The sequence below is a fragment of the Pipistrellus kuhlii genome, unplaced genomic scaffold (genome assembly GCF_014108245.1).
Source record: "Pipistrellus kuhlii isolate mPipKuh1 unplaced genomic scaffold, mPipKuh1.p scaffold_m20_p_198, whole genome shotgun sequence".
Lineage (NCBI taxonomy): Eukaryota > Metazoa > Chordata > Mammalia > Chiroptera > Vespertilionidae > Pipistrellus > Pipistrellus kuhlii.
The window spans coordinates 2,685-22,370 of NW_023425513.1; the positions used below are offsets into that span (position 1 = coordinate 2,685).

Here is a 19,686-nt window from a genome sequence, read left to right on the forward strand (position 1 = left end):
GAATCTGTGCTGCATTAGGTCATGAAGTTTGTGGTTTTATTACAACAGCATACACAGCTAATACAACAAGAATTTTGTGACAATGTGATGGGTAAATTGTGGGAGTGAAAATCTAAAGGAAGCTCATTTGCAAAGTGAAGATTATTCACCAATTTATTTAACAAATGCATCCTAAAAAAAAAAAAAAAAAATTGCATCCTGACAACCACCTGTAGGGTGGAGGGGACACAGTGGTGACCAATTACAATGATGGTGATGGTGTGGCTTTTCCACAGGAAACAACAATTAAAGAGCCTCTGGGAACATCAACCCATGCTCAGTGTGGAGTGTCCCTTTCCTGGAGATGGGGCTACAGTGTGAGAAGTCCACTGCCGTGCACCTGGCTCCTCCCCAATTCATGCCTCACACGTGAGCTTCAGGGATGAAGCTGGGGGGTTGGTTGGGCTTCATGGCCTCTGGTCCTTTCTCAGCCCCATGTGGTGTGGTCACTGTGAATTCCTTCTGTGGATGACGTCATCATTGCCAGTCAGCCAATGGAGCAGTGGGCCATGGCTCTGACAGTCCTCCTTGAAGAAATCAGGTGGGTGTGGCCTTCACAGTCACCTACAGTGAGCTTTACCCTGAGGCCCAGAGAAGGGAACCTCAGGCTGCCCATGACCCTACCCAACAGGAATAATTGGCTACAAAGGAACAGACTGGAGGTAGAGGCAGAGGTCAAACACCTCCCAGCAGCACTGCTTCCTGCATGAATTACATGTCACTTCCCTGGGCCCTGCCTCCCTTACCACATGCTCAATGTGGCCACCTCACAGGGTGCTGTGAGGATTGGTGAGTGAAAGTCACCTGAAGTCTTTAGCCCAACACCCACCACATTCTAAGGTATCTGTGAGTGTGAGCTATGGTGGCAGGAAGGGAGCTGAGTCACTTTTGGAAAGTTAACTTCCTGCAACCAGGTCTTTTCATCTGACATATAGAAAAGTTAAAAGATAACTAGTAAAGTGCTTCACTCGGTGATTTTTTAGCAAAGATGTTCTTGCTGAGAAGTTTTGTTGTTAAGTAGCCCCTCAGCTCGGGACTGGGCATGGGCAAGCAAAGGCTGTAGTTCTGCCTGAGGGTCCTCATTGCTATCAGCTGAGCCTGAGGCCACATGGGTCTCCAGGGAAAGGCCAGGCAGTGGGTTAGACCCAAGGTAATTCCCAACACATTCTTTTGCTGGGCAAATGGTCAAGGCAGTGGGCTCCTCTGAGAAAAGCTTGAAAACAGGCCACAGAGCCCCATGGAAGGAAGCATGTGAGAAAGTGAAGATGTGCGATCCATTGATGGCATCATAGAAGGAGACCTCCCCGTTCTCATAGTCCAGGAAAACCCCCACTCTTTTGGGAGGGTTGGCAATTGTGAGTTTGCTCCGGGGATCCGTTCGAGCCTGGAAGTCATACCCACCCAAAAGTGCTATTGTCCAGAATCCATTCTGGGGTGTTATTTTAACATAATGTTTTCTCTGCACATTTTCCCTGCACACCCCGAATTGCCATTGTTTCCTGTCCCCCACCTCCACCTCCCAGAAGTGTCTGCCTGACATGAAGCTCTCACGGCCCAGCACGCAGTAACGATCCTGAAATCTCCTGGGGTTGTCTGGCAGGTTCTGCCATGTACTTGTGTACTGCAAGCTCCGCTGGTCCGCAGAAATACGGAGGTTGGGGTGCGCGGTGTCTGGATCCAGAATCACGTCGGCTGCAGAGAGTTCCAATGATGTACAGTCAGCTATGGTTTCCGAACCTGAAAGCCTCAGACTCCAAGGCTTGGGTCTGGTTGGTGAGACGGAAGCCCAGAGTCTGGGGTCCCAGCTGCCCTGAGTGTGACCCTCAGCAAAGCAAGAGAAACCACAGGGCCTGGTGTTCAGTGAGGAAGGGGAGGGTGAGGAGGGCTTGGGTCTGCCTAACCCGCATCTCAAGTGGCCCCTTGAGGAAGCATGTGGTGTGATCACAGCAACCAGGTCTCTGCTGTGCTGGGGCCATGCTGGGCTCTAGGTGACCTTCACTCCCCACCTGCCCCTGCTCTTTGCCCAGGAATCCGGCCCCCTTGGGCAGCATCACTGGGCTCACTGCCTCTGGTCACCTGTTGGCTTTAGCCAAGGGCAGGTACTGGCTGAGAACTGAATGGAGGGAAAGCGAGGCATAGCCCCAACTTCCCTACTTCCTGTGATGGAGATGCTCCAACAGAGCACACCTCATCCCAGGCAGCCTCTCCCTGAGCCCCAGCCTCCTCAGCGTCCAGTGACTGCTCTCCATCCCTCTGCCTGGGGCCTGGGGGTGGTAACAGCTCCCACTGTTGTGAGCTCAGGGCACTGCTCATCCTTGTGGTTTCCCTTAACACCACCCCGGCCTCTGCAAGTAGGCCCTTCCCTGGACCCTCTGTAATCACTGGGTAGATGTGGCTGAATCAAATGAATTCCATCTCTTTGTCTGGGACTTCCTTCATTTTTTCAAGCTGTGACCTTTGACCATCCTCACTGTCCTTAGTATGCACACCAAAGCCTTCAGGGTGATGGTGATATGTGTTCCATAAAATGCAGCCATAAACAGTTTTGTTAGTAACACTACAATGACATGACCACGGAGGTCAACACCAAACGTGATGGTATCCCTTATAAAGAAGCACCCACCACAAGACCACAGGAGGGATGGTTGGTGCTGCCACACTCCTTGTCCCTTTGTCCTGTCCATCTTTAGTACCCAAGTTTTACTGTAAAACAATGTACTGTAACAGGTCTGTTAGTGGTGAAAGTCTGTGCAAACTGATATGTAGTCTGTCCAGCCCACCCCCACACACCTGTGAGTAAATGACTCTATAACACAGTCTATTATAACACCTAACACCTACATCAGTTTTAAAAGTTCTTAAGAACCTTCTCCTGACTGTGGTCATACTGTCAGACACACACCCATCATGAACAGGCCAAGGTTTCACTCTTGGAGTTTTGACCAACACACACTCATCACCTTGTCTAGTCTTACCTCCACCGTCACATAGTAGGAATAACCACCATCATCTCAGAGGCATGGCACACCTTGAGGAGGCTCAGGGAAGGAGGGGCATCAGCTGGGCCAGGTCACCTTCTCCATCTCTTTCCAGCCCTTGCCCCCAGCTGTACCCCTCATGCCTCATCCATCCCACATGGACTTTGGGAAGCCCAGGACAGCAGCTGTCCCTGGCTCTCTGGGAGGCACATGGGCACACTTTGGGGACCTCACCTCATGCCACCCACCTCGATGTCCCCCAGTTAAGAGCTGGAGAAGAAAAAGGGAGCTAGGCCCCTGTGTGTTAGCCCAGGGAACGCAGTCATCCACTCACCAGGTTGGTAAAGGTCCATCTTCCACTCTGAAAGGAAGGAGACACAGGCAAGGAAAGGTCATCATTTCTCTTCCCCCTCCCCCCATCCCCCAACATTCTCCTCACTTAGCCTCTTCCCTCTCCTTCCCACCAAAATCTAGTTTCCTTCCACCACAGCTCTGAGGATGAGGCATAAAAGCTCTCAAAATGTGGGCTTCCCTCCATCAGAGTGGGGCTGAGGGTGACAGGGCCAGGCCTTGCCCAGGTGTGGGTGTGTGGCAGCAGGTGAGGGGACGCTATATCTGGAAGGTCCTCTGGGTGTGCAGAAAGACAGGGTGGTCCTCCACAGAACATGAGCTCTGAGCAGGCTCTGATGATGCCTCAGCAGCACAGAAATTGTTGAAGGGCTTTGTACACAGGTGTCAGGAACCAGAGAGCATTAGTCACTCACCTGCATAGGCCTGAGCCTTGTCACCTGCAAAGGAAGACAGGCAGTCACTTCACCTGTCCTTTCTGACTCCTCTCCTCTCTCTTCTTGCTGACCCCACCTCCCTCCCTCTGCCTGTTCAGTGCCCTGCTCCCTCTCCTCTTTAAGGTCACCTGCACCCAATGACCCACAGGCACCAATGGGGCTGTCCCAGCTGCACCTGCAGGTCTGTCCTGTATGTGTCTGAATAGCAATCACTTTTAACCATCATTTCCCTTCCTGAAGTTTCAGTTACCCTCTGTCAACCACAGTTGGAAAATATTAAATGGAAAATTCTAGAAATAAGCCATTCATAGGTTTTAAATTGCACATCATTCCTAGTAGCATGTTGAAATCCTGTGCCATCCATCTCTGACATGCCAACCTGAGAACCATCCCTGTGCCCAGCATGTCCACCCTGTTTCCTCCCAGGAGCCACTTAGTCACTGAGGAGCCGGCTCTATGGTCAGATCTGCCTCAGCTTCACAGGGCTTGTGTGAAAGTCCCCTTCTGTTCCTTAGTAATCACCCGTCAACTGCAGTGATGCTGGCCATTGGGGTGTGGCAATGAGAAGCCTTCCTTTAAGGGAGAAGGAGAAGCTTACTATACACAGGGTGTGGTGCTGTCCGTGTGTCTGGCACCCACTTGGGTCATGGATCCCATGCCCCTGGCATCTGAGGTGACTGTCTTACCCTGTACCTGGCTAGGCTTGCCGTGTGCATACTGTATGCATGTTTGTGCTAGAAACCATCCACCTCAGTATGCTTGATTTCCTGTCATTTTCCGAAAAGATTTGGGTGACTTAGTGAGAGAATTTCAGACACCGCTTTTCAGCAGTTATGGTAAATCTGGGACAACTTACACCAGCCCCTCCTCTTGAAGAGAATGTTCTCTCTCCTTCTGGTTTCCTCTCAGCAGCCTATAGATCCTGTAGAGCAGCCAGGGAAGGAGGACCTGCCATTCTGAGTCCATCTCCCCTCTCATTTCTGGAGTTCCCTGGACATCTAGGTGTAGGGGGCCTGGTGGAGAGAGCCTGACCCCTTTCTCCAGGGAGGAAACCCTGTCCAACCACCCCATGAGGATCTTTCTTCCCCTGGGTTGTCAGGGGTGAGAAGGGGCTGGACAGGTCCCAGCAGAGAGTCTCAGATGAGGGTCCAGGTACTCACGTGCCAGGTACTTCTGCTTTGTACTTCCTGCAGGGGGAAATGGGAGGGGTGGGTGAGGAGGTAACCAGAGACCCCAGAACTCAAGTGTCAGGAGATCTGGCGGGGGATCAGGACTTACTGAGCTCCTCCTGCAGCTTCTCTGGAAACAAGCAGAAAGAGAAGGTGCTGTCACGGGACTGAAGGGTGGACCTGCATGGGTGGGTGGGCGGCCTGGGGTGTGGAGGTCCCACCCACCTGCAGCCAGACCTCACCTTTCTTTGCTCCTGCTGCTTCTCAGCCAGTGCTGCTTCTTTCTCAGCTCGCTCCCTCTCCATCTCTTGGATCAAGTCCTGGATTCTCTTCTGCTGTTGCCACCATGAGATCACCACCCCAGCCAGGAGCCACAGCAGAGCCAGAAGGGTCACCCCCACGGCCACCAGCCAGGGCTGTGCACTGGAGAAGAAGGGGCCTGTGGAGGGAAAAGTCAGCTGCTCGCCCAAAGAGGTGGGAGTTCTCTCGGGAGGGGCAAGGACATTTATCTTCCTAACATGCCCATAACTCTGCCCATCACATAGACCAGTGTCTTAATATCTGGCTCTCACATGGGAATAGCTCAAATATAATGTACATATAGTCACTGGCATCTCCTCTCCGCCCCTCCCCCATTTATCAGTATCTCATCAGCGGCTTAACCTGCTGACTTAGAAGGTGGCCTTTGGGGCTGGAGGTCATGGGGTCACATTCTGGGTCTTCTGCCTGAGCAGCTCTGTGATCTTGAGCCAATGACTTAGCCCAGTGATTGGCAAAATCATTAGTCAACAGATCCAAATATCAACAGTACAATGATTGAAATTTCTTCTGAGAGCCAAAATTTTTTTTATCTTAAACTATAAGTTAGTACATTGTTATTAACTTATTAGAGTACCCTAATTAGTCACACTCAAAGGGCTAAAGAGCTTCATGTGGCTCACGAGCTGAAGTTTGCCAACCACTTGATTTAGCCTATCTGTTCTCAGTGTCCTAAATGGTACATCATTCAATTAATGCTCTAAAGTCCCTGACAAAATGTCAGGGCCATGTGAGAATTTATTCATTTCAAAAACATAGACATCTTTGAGATCTAAGATGTCAATGATGGGAAGGTAGGCTGCAAGATAGTGTGTGAGTGAGAGAGCGAAAGGAGAGTGCTTAGATGTTGGGGGAGTGTCTGTTTGTGTGAGTCAGGGACAGCTATATTCCACATGACTGTGGGACTGGTGGACCAGGCTCTCCTGGCCGGGCAGTCTCTACTGCTACTGAAACCGCTCCAGAGCAGTAGACTCTGCAGCAGACACCACACCATATTGAAGAGGAGAGCAGCTGTGACCAGAAGCCCAGCCTTACCTTCAAACAGGGAGACCTCAGATACCTCCTGGGACCCTACAATCACAATGCCCAGGGACCAGCTGCCTCAGCTGGGAGCCCACAAACACCGAGACGCCAGCCTCCCTGGCTAAGTGCTCCTAGAAAGATTGTCCAGGGGAGACAATGTGGAGGAAAATACTCGGAGGAGTCCTGCACCTTCTCACAGAACAGATGGAAAAAACAGCTGCATCGAATAACACCAGCCCAGAATTGGAGAATTAAACAAAGCTGGTGAGGCAATCCATGGACAGAAAGGTCAGAGATTACATGAGAGATAAATAAGCTCTGCCTCTTCAGATTCATTTGGGAGTTTTTGTTTTCATTTTTTGGATTAGTTGTGTGGTGGTTTTTTTGTGTTTTTTGTTTTGTTTTGTTTGTTTATTTGTTTTTAGTTTTCTCTCCATAGAAAGATATTTCCCCCTTCTTTTTCTTCTCTTCCTTTTCTCACATTTTTTTTCTTTTCTCAATATAATTTTTGCATTCTTTCTCTCCCCTAATTCTCTTTTCTCTGGTGGTCCCCTTTATTCTGAGTTATTGGTATCGTGAATCCATTTGTGTTTGGTGCTCTGCGTGTTGCATCTTGTTGTGTTGTATTTTGTGACTTTAAGTCAATGCAGGAGAGAGAGAGAACTACATAACCAGATTCCCTGAGAGGAGCCAACATGGGGAGATAGAAAAATAGACCTCATACAAAAGGAAAGGATGAATCACCAGAAAAGAAAGTAAATGAAATGGAGGCAAGTAATTTGTCAGAGAAATAATTCAGAGCAATGGTCATAAGGACACTGAAAAGGATGGAATACAAATTCAACAATATGTGTAAGAATCAAGAGGAAATGAAGAAGAACCAAGAAGAAATGAAGAATGAATCACTGCAATAAACAACACAATAGAAAGCATCAACGTAGACTAGAAGAAGTGGAAGACAGAATCAGTGAGCTAAAACACAAGATAGGAAAAAATACTCAAGCAGAACAGCAATTGGAAAAATAACTTAAAAAACAGGAGAGCATAAGGGAACTTTGGGACAGCATGAACATCTGCAAAAGAAGGGTGTCAGAAAAAGAGGAAACTGAGCAAGGAAAAGAAAACCTGTTTGAAGAAATGACAGAAAACTTCCCTGATAAAGGGAAGAAAAATCTCACACAAGTCAAAGAAGCTCACAGTGTCCCAAACAAAATGAACCCAAAAAGACTGACACCAAGGCACAATTTAATTAAATTGGCAAACACCAAAGACAAAGTAAGAATCTTAAAGGATGCTGAGAGACACAGTAAGTTATCTACAAGGGATCTCCCAACAGACTATCAACTGATTTCTCAACAGAAACATATAAGGTCAGAAGGGAATGGAAAAAATGTACAAAGTCATGCAAAGTAAGGTCTGAAAACAAAAATACTGTACCCAGCAAGGCTATCAATCAAAGTTGAGGGTGAAATCAGGAGCTTCACAGACAAAAAAGAACTCAGGTAGTTTATTACTAAACCTGCAATGCAAGAAATGCTAAAGGGTCTTCTGTCAAAAGAAGATATTGTAAGGAAAGAGGGAACACAGGCATGAAGAATAAAATGATGACATACAAGTACCTATTAATAATAACTTTAAATGTAAATGGATTAAATGCCCAATCAAAAGACATAGAGTAGCTGAATGGATAAGAAAACATGACCCACCAAAACCGGTTTGGCTCAGTGGTAGAGCGTCCGTCTGCGGACTGAAAGGTCCTGGGTTCGATTCCGGTCAGGGGCATGTACCTTGGTTGTGGGCACATCCTCGGTAGGGGGTGTGCAGGAGGTAGCTGGTTGATGTTTCTCTCTCATCGATGTTTCTAGCTCTCTATCTCTCTCCCTTCCTCTCTGTAAAATATCAATAAAATATATTTTTTTAAAAAGAAAGAAAAGAAAACATGACCCATATACCTGCAGTCTATAGGAGATTTGTCTCGGAACAAAGGTCTCAGGCTGAGGTGAAGGAATGGAAAAGGGTTTTTCAGATGAATCAAAATGAAAATGAAAAAAAAAAAGCTGGGCTAGCAATACTTATATCTGACAAGTTAGCCCTCAATGTGAAGGTCATAACAAGAGTTAAGGAAGGCCACTTCATAATACTAAAGGGAGAGAAACACATATGCATGCAATACAGAAGCATCCAAATACATAAAACAACTTCTGGAAGATATCAAGGGAGAGATTTAAAGCAATGCAGCCATTGCAGGAGATATTAATATCCTATTAACACCAATGAACAAATTCTCTAAACAAAGAATAAGCAAAGAAACATCAATATTAAATGACTCATAGATCAGATGATATTGACATTTTCAGAGCATTTCACCTCAAAGCCACAGAACATCCATTCTTCTCAAGTGCATACATGTCATTTTCAAAGATAGACCACATATTGGAGCACAGGCAAAAGCTCTTCAAATTCAGGAAAATAGAAATCATATCAAGCATCTTCTCAGATTACAATGGCTTAAAATTAGAAACAATTACAATAAAAATAATTTTTTTAAAAAAAACATGGAGGCTAAATAGCATGCTATTAAACAATGATTGGGTTACCAAAGAGATTGAAGAAGACATAAAAAGAATCATAGCAACAAATGACAATGAAAACACAACAATCCAAAATCTATCGGACACATTGAAAGCAGTCTTGAGAGGGGTGTTCATAGCTCTACAGGCCTACCTCAAAAAAGAAGAAACAATGATAATAAATTATCTAAGCCTACAACTGAAAGAATTAGAAAGAGAACAACAAGAAAAGCCCAACATAAGCAGAAGGAAGGAAACAATAAAGATGAGAGCAGAGATAAATGACGTAGAGTCAAATAATAAAACAATACAAAAGATCAACAAAGCCAACAGTTGGTTCTTTGATAGGAGAAACAAGATTAACGAGCCTCTAGCCAGGCTCACCAGGGAGCAAAGAGAGAGGACCCAAAAAACAAAAACAAAACAAAACAAAACAAAACAAAAAATCAGAAAAGAAAGAGGTTAAGTAACAACCCATCCCACAGAAATACAAATGATTATGAAAAAATACAATGAACAACTCTATTCTAACAAAATGAACAACCTAGATGAAATGGACATATTTTTTAGAAAAATACAAACTCCAAAAACTCAATCAGGAAGAATAAAAAACTGAATGGGACTACATAAAAAAACCACCAAAGAAATTGAAGCACTGATCAGAAATCTTCCAGCAAACAAAACTCCTGGTCCAGATGGCTTTACAGAGGAGTTCTACCAAGCATGTAAAGAAGAATTAAAACCTATCCTCCTCAACTATTCCAAAAAACACAAGAGGAAGGTACACTTCAAAGCTTTTTCTATGAAGCCAGCATTACCCTAATTCCAAAACCAGATAAAGACACCACACACACACACACACACACACACACACACACACACAATAAAGAGAACTACAGGCCAATATCCTTGATGAATATATATGCTACTACATATGTCAGTAAAGATATTGCTACTACATATGTTGGTAAAGATATTGCTACTACATATGTCTGCTACTTTTCTGCTACCTTTTTTTGTAGGATTTTTATGGTAGGAATCAATTGATGCAGAGAAAGCATTTGACAAAACCCAAAACCCTTGTGCACTGCTGGTAGGAATGCAGATTGGTGCAGCTTCTATGGAAAATAGTATTGAGTTTCCTCAAAAAGTTAAAAATGGAACTCCCATTTGATCCAGTATTCCCATTACTAGGGCTATATCCCAAGAAACCAGAAACAAATCAAAAAGGACACATGCATCCCTATGTTCATAGAGCACAATTGACAGTAGCTAAGATTTGGAAACAACCTAAATGCCCATCAGCAGATGAGTGGATTCAAAAACTGTGGTATATCTACACAATGGAATATGATGCCACTATAAAAATAGAAAGAAACTTTTACCATTTGCATGGATGGAACTTGAGAGCATTATGCTGAGTGCAACAAGCCAGTCAGAGAAAGATAAATATCACATGAACTCATGCATATGTGGGATATAATGATCAACATAAACTGATGAACAAAAATAGATCCAGAGACAAATGGCAGGAGACTTGGGGGTTAGAGAGCAACCAAAGGGCCTGTATGCATGCATATTAGCCTAACCAATAGACACAGACACTGGTACAGTGGGGGCTTGCCCTGGGTGGGAATGACTGGGGAAGTGGGGGATTGATCAATCATGGGAAATGGAGATATTTGTAAAACTTTAGAGAAAAAGAGAAAAAGAAAAATATTGCATTACATTGAAATAATAATGCCTGAACTGAAATCTCTTAAACATATATACTATAAACACACACACACATACACACACACACACACACACACACACACACACACACATATATATATATATTCATATATATATAAAATCTTCTATTCTTCTTGGTTATACCACAGGCAGCACCTACGCAAGCTGCTCCACAGCTTTTTTCTCAGTGCACCGTGGGTCCTGGGACCTTTCCCTCTTCGCATGGAGAGCACGTCTGTGCTTTCTCCCACAGGGCAGCCTCCACAGCACAGGAGTCCCCATGGGTGGCCTTTGCACTGTCTCTGACTTTTGTTATTATAACTGATGCTCTAAGAAATAACCTTGTGCCCTGGCAGGTTTGGCTCAGTGGACAGAGCATTGGCCTGTGGACTGAAGGGTTCCAGGTTTGATCCTGGCCAAAGGCACAGACCTGAGTTGTGGGTTTGGTCCCCAGTGTGGGGCATGCAGGTGGCAACCTATAATTCCCTCACATCATTGATCTTCCTCTCTTTCTCTCCCTCTCCCTTCCTCTCTGAAATTAATAAAAATATATTTTTTAAAGAAATAACTTTGTCCATCAGTTATTTCACACAACCCCAAGCTGATCTGTCAGATAAATTCCTAGAACTGGGATTTGGGTCAATAAATAAATATGTTGGATTAAGATTGTTCTACTTCCCCAATATAAGCTGTGTCAATTTATACAAAAATATACCAAATTATACCAACACATGTCTAAGAGTGACTGTCTCCCCACAATCCTGCCATCAGTGTTACCAACAACATGGTTCTGTTTGCTGCCAATCTCACAGGTGGGAACGTCTCCTGTTCAATGAGACGGGACATCCTTTCCCAGGTATTTCCTTCTGGGAACCATTCATTTTATACTGAGCTGTTCTGTGTTTGAGGAGATTATCCCTTTCTCCAGGATATGTCTGCACATATTTCCCCACTTTGTCAGGTGTTTGCTGATCTTTACCATTTCCCCATCCATTGCCTGTTGCAGTGGGTGGCAGCTAGGATGCTCAGAAAAAGTCTGTGACATAAAAAGCTTTATGGGGCAAAGGGCCCCCAGGTGCCTGCCCTGAGCCTATGTTCACTGCACAGACCCAGGTCAGCAGAAGACAGTCAGGACTCCTTCTCCCAGTGGCCACAGCTGAGCTCAATGTGGGGCCGGGCACTCACCTGCAATGGAGACCCTGGCTGTCTTCTCCTGGCTGAGCAGGGGGTTTCTGACGACACAGGAGACCCCCTTTCCAGAGCCGCCTTTCAGGATCACAGATGACGTGACTGCATACAGACCCTCTCCATCTGTAGCCCCAGGCGCTGTCATGGCGGGCAAGCTCTCTCCCCCGTCACCTCTCCACTCTATGTGGGGCTGCGGATACCAGCCTGCAGACGTGCACTCCACACGGATCCCTCCATCCTCATAGCCCTTCATGTCAACGTGAAGATCAGAGCCCAGGGCTGGGGAAGGAAGAAGAAGCCTGAGTCATGGGGAGGCCTCTGTGTTGGGGAGGATCCCATCAGGAATGGGGCACACCCCACTAGGTCACACAGGCAGGGTTCATAAGGTGCTGTTTGCCATGTGTGCTGTGAGGGGGAGACTGTTCCATGAAGTTACCATTGCCTGACCCTCATGGACCCTCAAGCTGGATCCAGCTGGATCTGGATACCCTCAGAGACACCTAGACTCCTCCCGCTGTCCAGTGCTGGTTTCTGGAACTGGCCCTCACCCACCCTAAGCATGTAAGTCATTCCCCTTATCGGGGCGGGTCATGCCCCTGTCCCCTATCTCTCCTGCCTGTCCTGTGTGAGCTTGAGGCTTTGCCAGGTGGAGGGGAGGATATGCACATTGTATTGCTGCTGCCCACACTGTTCCTGGTATGAAAGTCACTGTGGTGAACTGTTGATATAATTAATCTAGAGTTTACTGCCTCTTTTTCTGGTCTTTGGACTCAGGGGAATTTTATTTTGTGGTTGTTTAAGGGGAATGACTACAGGGGAGAGAGCTGACCCAGGGCCAGGAACAGTGAGCTGTTACCACCAGTCCCTAAACTCTTAACCCAGGGAGCGGGGAGGAAGCCTTTTGAAGACTTGCAAGAACCCAGTCCTGTAGGGAGGGGTTTCTTAAGAGGAGCTGTGGTCTCAGGAAGGGACTAAAGCTGGCTGAGGAGGCCCTGCAGGGAGGGAGCTAGGACCTCCCACCCCACCTTCCTTCCTTCTTGTGCAAGGCAGGGCTGTGCCCTGAGAAAGAGAAATTATGTTGGACATGAACCATTTCATGGAAAAGCAACATCAGACAAAGCTGCTTTGTCCCCGTAATGGGTCAGGACCAAACAAGACCACTCAGTCATCAGGTCTGAACACAGAATAACATATGAACAGTGTCCAGACCACAGCAACCAGCAAACATCCCCTGTCCTGGCTGTGAGTGACCAGTTACACCCCACACCTTCCTGACTGCATCTGATTCAGAGCAAAGCCCTCCTTTCATACACCCTCCCCTAGTTCCCTATCAGCCCAAACATTATACCAAGTCTCCCTGACAGTCCCTCATGGGGACATCTTATGTTTTCACACCTGTTTGTTCTCACTGAAACTAGTCCTAAACTCAACTTGTTCAACTGCTTGTGTGATCCTGGGGCCTTAGTTGGAGGACATGGCAGCACAGGTGATGTCCCTGCAGCTCAGCCTCCCTGGACCCACAGCAGCGAGCACCTCGGGGGCCCAGGTCCACTGCCTGGAACACTACTGAACCCACTCATGTGTGTGCCCCCCACTGAGAGGAGTTTCCTCAGCCCACATCCCTGCTGAGACCCTGGTGGCTGCAGGAGGGGCGTCTTCACATGGTTCAGGAGGAGCCCTTTCTGCAGGAGAACCTGTGTCTGTCAAGGGCCCAGAGAAGCAGAGGTGGAGGAGGGAGGCAGCTGCTGGTGTGCAGGCAGAAGTCTGTGAGGTGGGCGTGTCCTGTGTCCCCAGGCCCCACAGAAGAAGCAGCTGAGAACAACCTCAGGCTCACCTGCAACCTTCAGCTCCACCAGGGCTTTTGCAAGGAAATCACCATCTTGGAAAAAACACTGGTAGGTTCCACTGTCAAAGGCTCTGACATTGAGAATCCGCAAAGCAGCCTTCCCCTCAGTGATGTCCTCTCTTAAAATTGAAGTTCTCCCTTGATACTCTGCTATCTCTGTTTCTTCCTTGCCATCTGCATATGCACACACTACCTGCCTGAGTTCAGTTCGCCGCCACATCAGCTCCATGGTCTCAGCGCTCATCATTGGGGACAGGTGACAGGGCAGCTCAGCGACTTCACCCACCATGGCCAGGATGGGCTCAGGGGGTCCAACCACAGCAAACTGAGCTGGTGAGCAGAAAGGGGTGCTGCATCAGAGGGAGCTGGAGGCCAGGGGTTAGGGGGGTGTCCCAGGCTGGGAGGGTGAGGTAAGAAACACCTAGACAGGCACTCAGTCCTGACAGGTGTACAGTCTGGATGGGCCTCCCAGGTGTGGGGAGGAGTCCAAGGTTCTGACTGGGCATTAGAGGCAACTGCTCCAGGCACATAAATGCAGATGCTCCTACCTGAGCAGGGCGTGAGCAGCTGGACCAAGGCGAGGCAGATGGGGAGGTGGAGCAGATGGAAGGCCAGGGACCTCACCATTGTGGGCTGTTGTGCAGACAGAGAGACACCAGGAGGAGTGGGTAGAAATGATGACCTGGAGGAAGATGGAGAATCCACATGAGACCTCTGCCTCCCCAGGGCCGATTCCCCGTGCAACCACCATCACTGGTGACCCCAGAGCTTCCTCTCAAATATCTACTTGGGAGTCTCTTCACCTTTGACTCCAACATAGAAAACGACCCTAAAGTATGAACCTTAAGTGTACGTCCCTTGGCCCTGGCCACCTGGGAGTCCTGGGCTCTGCCTCCAATGGGCTCAGAAGCCTCCACCTGCCCACACTTCCTGGGACAGCCTGTCCGTGCCTTGAGCATTTCACTCTCATTAATACAGGATCCCCCTCTTTGAGCCCCGATTCCACTGGGCCCCTCAGTCTATGCTCCACACCACAGCCCACACGTTCCTGCTCCCTCACTTCACCTCTCCTGAGCCTCCAGGGGCTCTCCCTGCACTCAGAGAAACAGCTGGAGGCCTCTGCTCCCTGTACTTTCTGAATTATCTAAATGTTTGAAATTTTAAATTGAAAGAGAGGGGAATCTATTTCCACTGATTTGGGGGGATAACTATTGATTTTATTCTTTTTTTAAAAATATATTTTATTGATTTTTTACAGAGAGGAAGGGAGAGGAGAGAAATAGAGAGCTAGGAACATCGATGAAAGAGAGACATTGACCAGCTGCCTTTTGCACACCCCACACCAGGGATGTGCCCGCAACCAATGTACATGCCCTTGACCAGAATCGAACCTGGGACCTTCCAGTCCACAGACCGATGCTCTATCCACTGAGCCAAACCGGTTCTGGCTTGATTTTATTCTTGATTATAAACTATTTCAAAGTAAAAATAAATAAAATTTAAATAAATTTTAATGGGAACCACATACTTTGCTACATAGGAATGTAGGGTTAGAGTTAGGGTTTGGTTAGGTTAGGGTTAGTAGTTCCTCTTGCAGGCACTACTCTTAAAGATTTCAGACATTAGCACTAAGGTTTATATTTTATACTGTTCACCATAGTAAAATCTACAATAATAAATATAGATACAATTGAAATTCCCAAATTAGATCCAGTTATGTAATAATAACAAAAATTTTTATTAAGAACATGATTCCTAAGCCTACAGTTATGATAATACTCAATGGTGAAAAGCTGAGCTGAAACCGGTTTGGCTCAGCAGATAGAGGGATAGAGCATAGGCTTGGGGGCTGAAAAGTCCCAGATTCGATTCCTGTCAAGGTTGCTGGAACATCCCCAGTAGGGGGTGTGCAGGAGGCAGCTTATCGATGTTTCTAACTCTCTTTCCTTCTCTCTTCCTCCCTGTGAAAAAATCAATAAAATATATTAAATTTTTTTAAAAAGCTGAAAAGTTATTCTGTAATAACTAAGATCAGGAATAAGACAAGAATTCCCACTATCACCACTTGTGTTCCCACAGTATTAGAAGTCCTGGCCACAGTAGTCAGACAAGACAAAGAAATAGAAAGCATACAAATCAGAAAAGAAAAAGTAAAACCCTCACTACTTGCAGAGAACATGATGCAATATATCGAAAAAACCTGAGGATTCCACACACACAAAAAAAAAACATCAGAAGCAAACCATGAGTTCAGTAAGGTTACAGGGATAGAAAATCAGAAACCTGTTGAATTTCTATACAGCAATAATGAAAAATTTAAAAATCTCATTTATAAGTTTATCCACAAAGCATAAAATATCCAGGAATAAATTTAACCAAAGAAATTGAAGACCTATAGACTGAAAACTATAAGACACTGAAGAAAGAAATTGAAGAGGATACAAATAAATGGAAGGATAGGATATACCATGCTCATGGGTTGGAAGGATTAATATTATTAAAATGTCCTTACTGCCTAAAGCAATGTCCACATTCAATGGAATCCCCTAATCTAGAGTTTACAGCCTCTTTTACAGGTTTTTGGACTCAGGGAAATTTTATTTTGTGGGTAAATATCCAAAGAAGTCTTGAGAAAGAACAAAATTGGAGGCATCCTACTCCCTGATATCAAACTATACAACAGTGTCTACACTAATAAAAACAACATGGTGCTGGCATATAAGCAGACACCCAGTTCAATGGGACACGCAGAGAGCCCAGAAAAGAACCATCACTTATATGTTCAATTAATCTGTGACAAAGGAGGCAAGTATATGCAGTGGGGTAAAGACAGTCTTTTCAAAATGGTGCAGGTAAAACTGGACAGATACATGCAAAAAAAAAAAAAAGTAATTGGCTCACTTTCTTACATCATATACAAGAATAAACACACTTGTGAATTAAAGATTAAATATAAAGCCGAAAACTATAAAACTAGAAGAAAACAGAGGAAGTGAACATCTGACATTCCTTTTATTTTTTTTAATATATTTTATTGATTTTTTACAGAGAGGAAGAGAGAGGGATAGAGAGTTAGAAACATCAATGAGAGAATCATCGATCAGCTGCTTCTTGCACACTCCCTACTGGGGATGTGCCCACAGCCAAGGTACATGCCCTTGACCAGAATCGAACCGTGACCTTTCAGTCCGCAGGCCCACGCTCTATCCACTGAGCCAAACCGGTCCCGGCTGACATTCCTTTTAGTAACATATTTTTTCAATATGTGTCCTCAGGCAATGGCAAGAAAGTGAATAATAAACAAATGGGACCATATGAAACAAAAAGACAGCCCACTGAAGGGAAGAATATATTAGCCAAGGGTACATCCAATACTGAGTTAATTGTGAATGACCCACACCCTGCGTGGTTCAGGGTTCAGGCTCTTGAAGAGGCCACATGCAAATGAAAGAGACGAGACAAGAAACAATAATTTGGAAATACTGGGGTCCAGGTGGGCAAGACCAACTCAAGGGGAAGGATTTCCCCTGGTGCTCAGACCTTGCCAACCTTTTATTCAATTTTGGATACACATCTAGCCCTTAATCAGATAATTGGGGTAACAGACAAACTATCCTAAAGGTCAGTAAATACTAGAAAGATTTAGGAGACTATTTGTTCAGGAAATAGCTTGAGTCCCCATTGTCTGGACTAAACAATCGGTGCATAGCACTGGCCCTTGTCAGAGGTTCAAGGGTCACCAGTGTTCCAGGATCCTTGTATACACTTCTGATAGTAAAGACAATGTGTGGCTTCCCACATTTAATATCTAAAATTTATTTTTTTTAAAAAACTCATACAAATTAACAGCAAAATACCAAACAATATAACTTAAAAGGTGGCAGAGGACCTGAATAGACATTTACCTAAAGAGGAGGTACAGAAGGCCAACAGACATATGGATTAGAAACTCCTCTGCTGCCAGACAATATATTGTTTATCCATTCTTCAACTGTTGTACATGTATGCTGTCTCATATATTTTAATATTACAATATTACAGGCCTGATGCATGAAATTCATGCAAAGGGCTCGGCACTCACACCCCCAGCTTCATCTGTTGTGCCGTTGCCTGTCTAATTAGCATATTATACTTTTATTATTTTAGATTATTTTAGATTACATATAATTCTGTAATGAACAACTTTTCATATACATCTTTAAGCCACACATCTTGTGACCTACCCCACCATTATTTTAACATTATTTCTGTAAGTGTGCCTGCACATAAATGGCCTGTTCTTAAGAATTCTAGGAGCTAACTTCAGAAAAAGCAGACTCCAACCTTCAGACATTCCATCTCCAGAAGATTTGCTGACCTTCAACCAGTGATCTGAACACACTGTGTTGGCTTACACTTTGTCCCCTCAATGGAGAACTCTCAACCCCCTGCTTTTTATTCCTTTATTGTTCTTCCCCCCTCTCCTCTTCCTTACTAAACCCCTGTCCATGTTAAATTGTCTTTGCAGCTGAATCTGCCATCTTTTGAAGCTGAAGGCTCTAGAATAAGCCTACATTCCTCCCACCAGTCCCATGATCTCCATGTGGTCTTCCAGTGGCAGGCAGTTGAACCTGGGTTCAGTATCAGCCTATCTTTTAGAATTTCTTAGCACACACTCCCACAGAGGAGAAGGAGAGCCTGTCAGAGACCTCAATGACCACAGGAAGTTCTTAGGAACATGCAGGTGTCAAGCTCACTCATTCTGCTTGTCTCCCTCCCACAGATTTCTGAGTTCAGGCCTTAATTTGCCCTAACAACGAGGTCTCACCGTGTCCTCACCTGAAGGCTCACCCAGCTCATCAGCCTCTCTCCGAAAGAGACCTGGTGCCCTGGCTTTCACCCACTCCCCCACTTACAGTTGGCACTTTTAGCTGAAAACCACAGAGCAGAGGCACTCCTTAGGTCTTCTCTGCAGGTGAGTCTCTGATGTGGGGGAAAGGGAGGGGAAAGAAAGCTTGCTCAGGAGGAGCAAAAGTGCAAAGTCCCTCTTTGAAAGCACTTGTTGTAAAATATAATGATAATAACCTTAACCTTGTTCCGGGTGTGTGATTGGTGGGGTGCTCTATGTGTCTCCACCTGTTGCTGACTGGAGTAGATTTCTTGAGGTGCCACGGGAACAAACATTTCCTGAGGCCCTACAGAAGGACGAGATCCTGCAGAAAGCTTTATTTCTGTGGAATCAAACCCCTGAGTTTCCAAGTGCCCATCTTGCTCAGTTCTGCCCTGAAAACATCCATGTTTTCCTCAGCAGAACCAGGATTCAAGCCATTCCCAAAGTTCCTGCTCCATATTGGCACAGTCATGCCCAGTCCAGCATCTGGCTGGTGAGCTTGTGCTCCCAGTTGCAGACTGTGGCATGTGGGTCTGCATGACCATGCTCCCTTCAGCTTCTAGGGCCACACAGCAGCCTAGTAGGGCCACTAGCAAGGAAGAAACAGGAGAGCAAGCAGGAGCATCCAGAGAGAGAGAGAATTCTGGTGATTATGTATTCCCAAACGTTGATGGGCTTGCATTAGGGTGCACCCTTCTAGCCAATGATCTCTGTTCCCAGGTTAGACTGACAGGCAAGCCCCTTTCCTCCATCATCCTGTGTTCACTGCACATGTGCCCATCTTCCTTTTTGGAGCCCTTCTCCCAGTGATTTCCAGGGAATAGACTGGTCCCTGGGGAGTGTCAAGTGGCAGCTTCCTGGTGAGGCTGCCCAGATGAACTTGGTTATTATGTCTGGCCTTCCCTTTGCTCCTTCTCTGTTATTAATATGAATGAGTAGCTTGTTATGAGGGCAACATGTGTATGTGTATTACACAGCATTTTATTGCAATCATGTCTCAAAACTGCAATCATGTATGCAATCATGCCTCAAAACAATCACCAGAAGTCTCAGGAGATAATATCTACATTTATCCTCTCCTTCATGGGTCTGCAGGTGGACAGGATGCAGCTGGTCCAGGAGGCCTCGCCTGGGCCTGGTTAATTGAGTTGGATTCTGAATGA

The 19,686-nt window shown here is 45.9% G+C and overlaps 1 protein-coding gene across 5 annotated transcripts; it reads right to left on the minus strand.

The window, feature by feature from the left end:
• Positions 1-431: 431 nt before the first annotated feature.
• Positions 432-18,693, minus strand: LOC118722275 (butyrophilin subfamily 3 member A1-like). Of its 5 annotated transcripts, none has more exons than XM_045583597.1 (10): positions 18,549-18,693; positions 14,202-14,335; positions 13,642-13,983; positions 11,805-12,086; positions 5,214-5,410; positions 5,079-5,101; positions 4,963-4,994; positions 3,782-3,805; positions 3,352-3,378; positions 679-1,731 (listed from the first exon to the last, which is right to left on the minus strand). In XM_045583597.1, exons 2-10 carry the CDS (start codon positions 14,278-14,280, stop codon positions 1,019-1,021), a joined length of 1,719 nt encoding a protein of 572 aa, XP_045439553.1. In that variant the 5' UTR covers positions 14,281-14,335; positions 18,549-18,693; the 3' UTR covers positions 679-1,018. The 5 variants fall into 5 exon arrangements, with proteins under 5 accessions (XP_045439555.1, XP_045439552.1, XP_045439553.1 ...); XM_045583598.1 differs by having other exon boundaries at positions 18,472-18,631; XM_036443628.2 differs by having other exon boundaries at positions 14,202-14,337; positions 18,439-18,631.
• Between the last annotated feature and the right edge of the window lie 993 nt (positions 18,694-19,686).

What these genes read in the sequence shown, in the direction of transcription:
- LOC118722275 (XM_045583597.1), bottom strand. Translation starts at nt 14,280, where the DNA reads ATGGTGAGGTCCCTGGCCTTCCATCTGCTCCACCTCCCCATCTGCCTC. An exon ending in AGCAGCAGGAGCAAAGAAAG is followed by an intron (nt 5,102 to 5,213) that starts GTGAGGTCTGGC and finishes GCTTGTTTCCAG; the next exon opens with AGAAGCTGCAGGAGGAGCTC. An exon ending in AGCTGCAGGAGGAGCTCAGT is followed by an intron (nt 4,995 to 5,078) that starts AAGTCCTGATCC and finishes CCCATTTCCCCC; the next exon opens with TGCAGGAAGTACAAAGCAGA.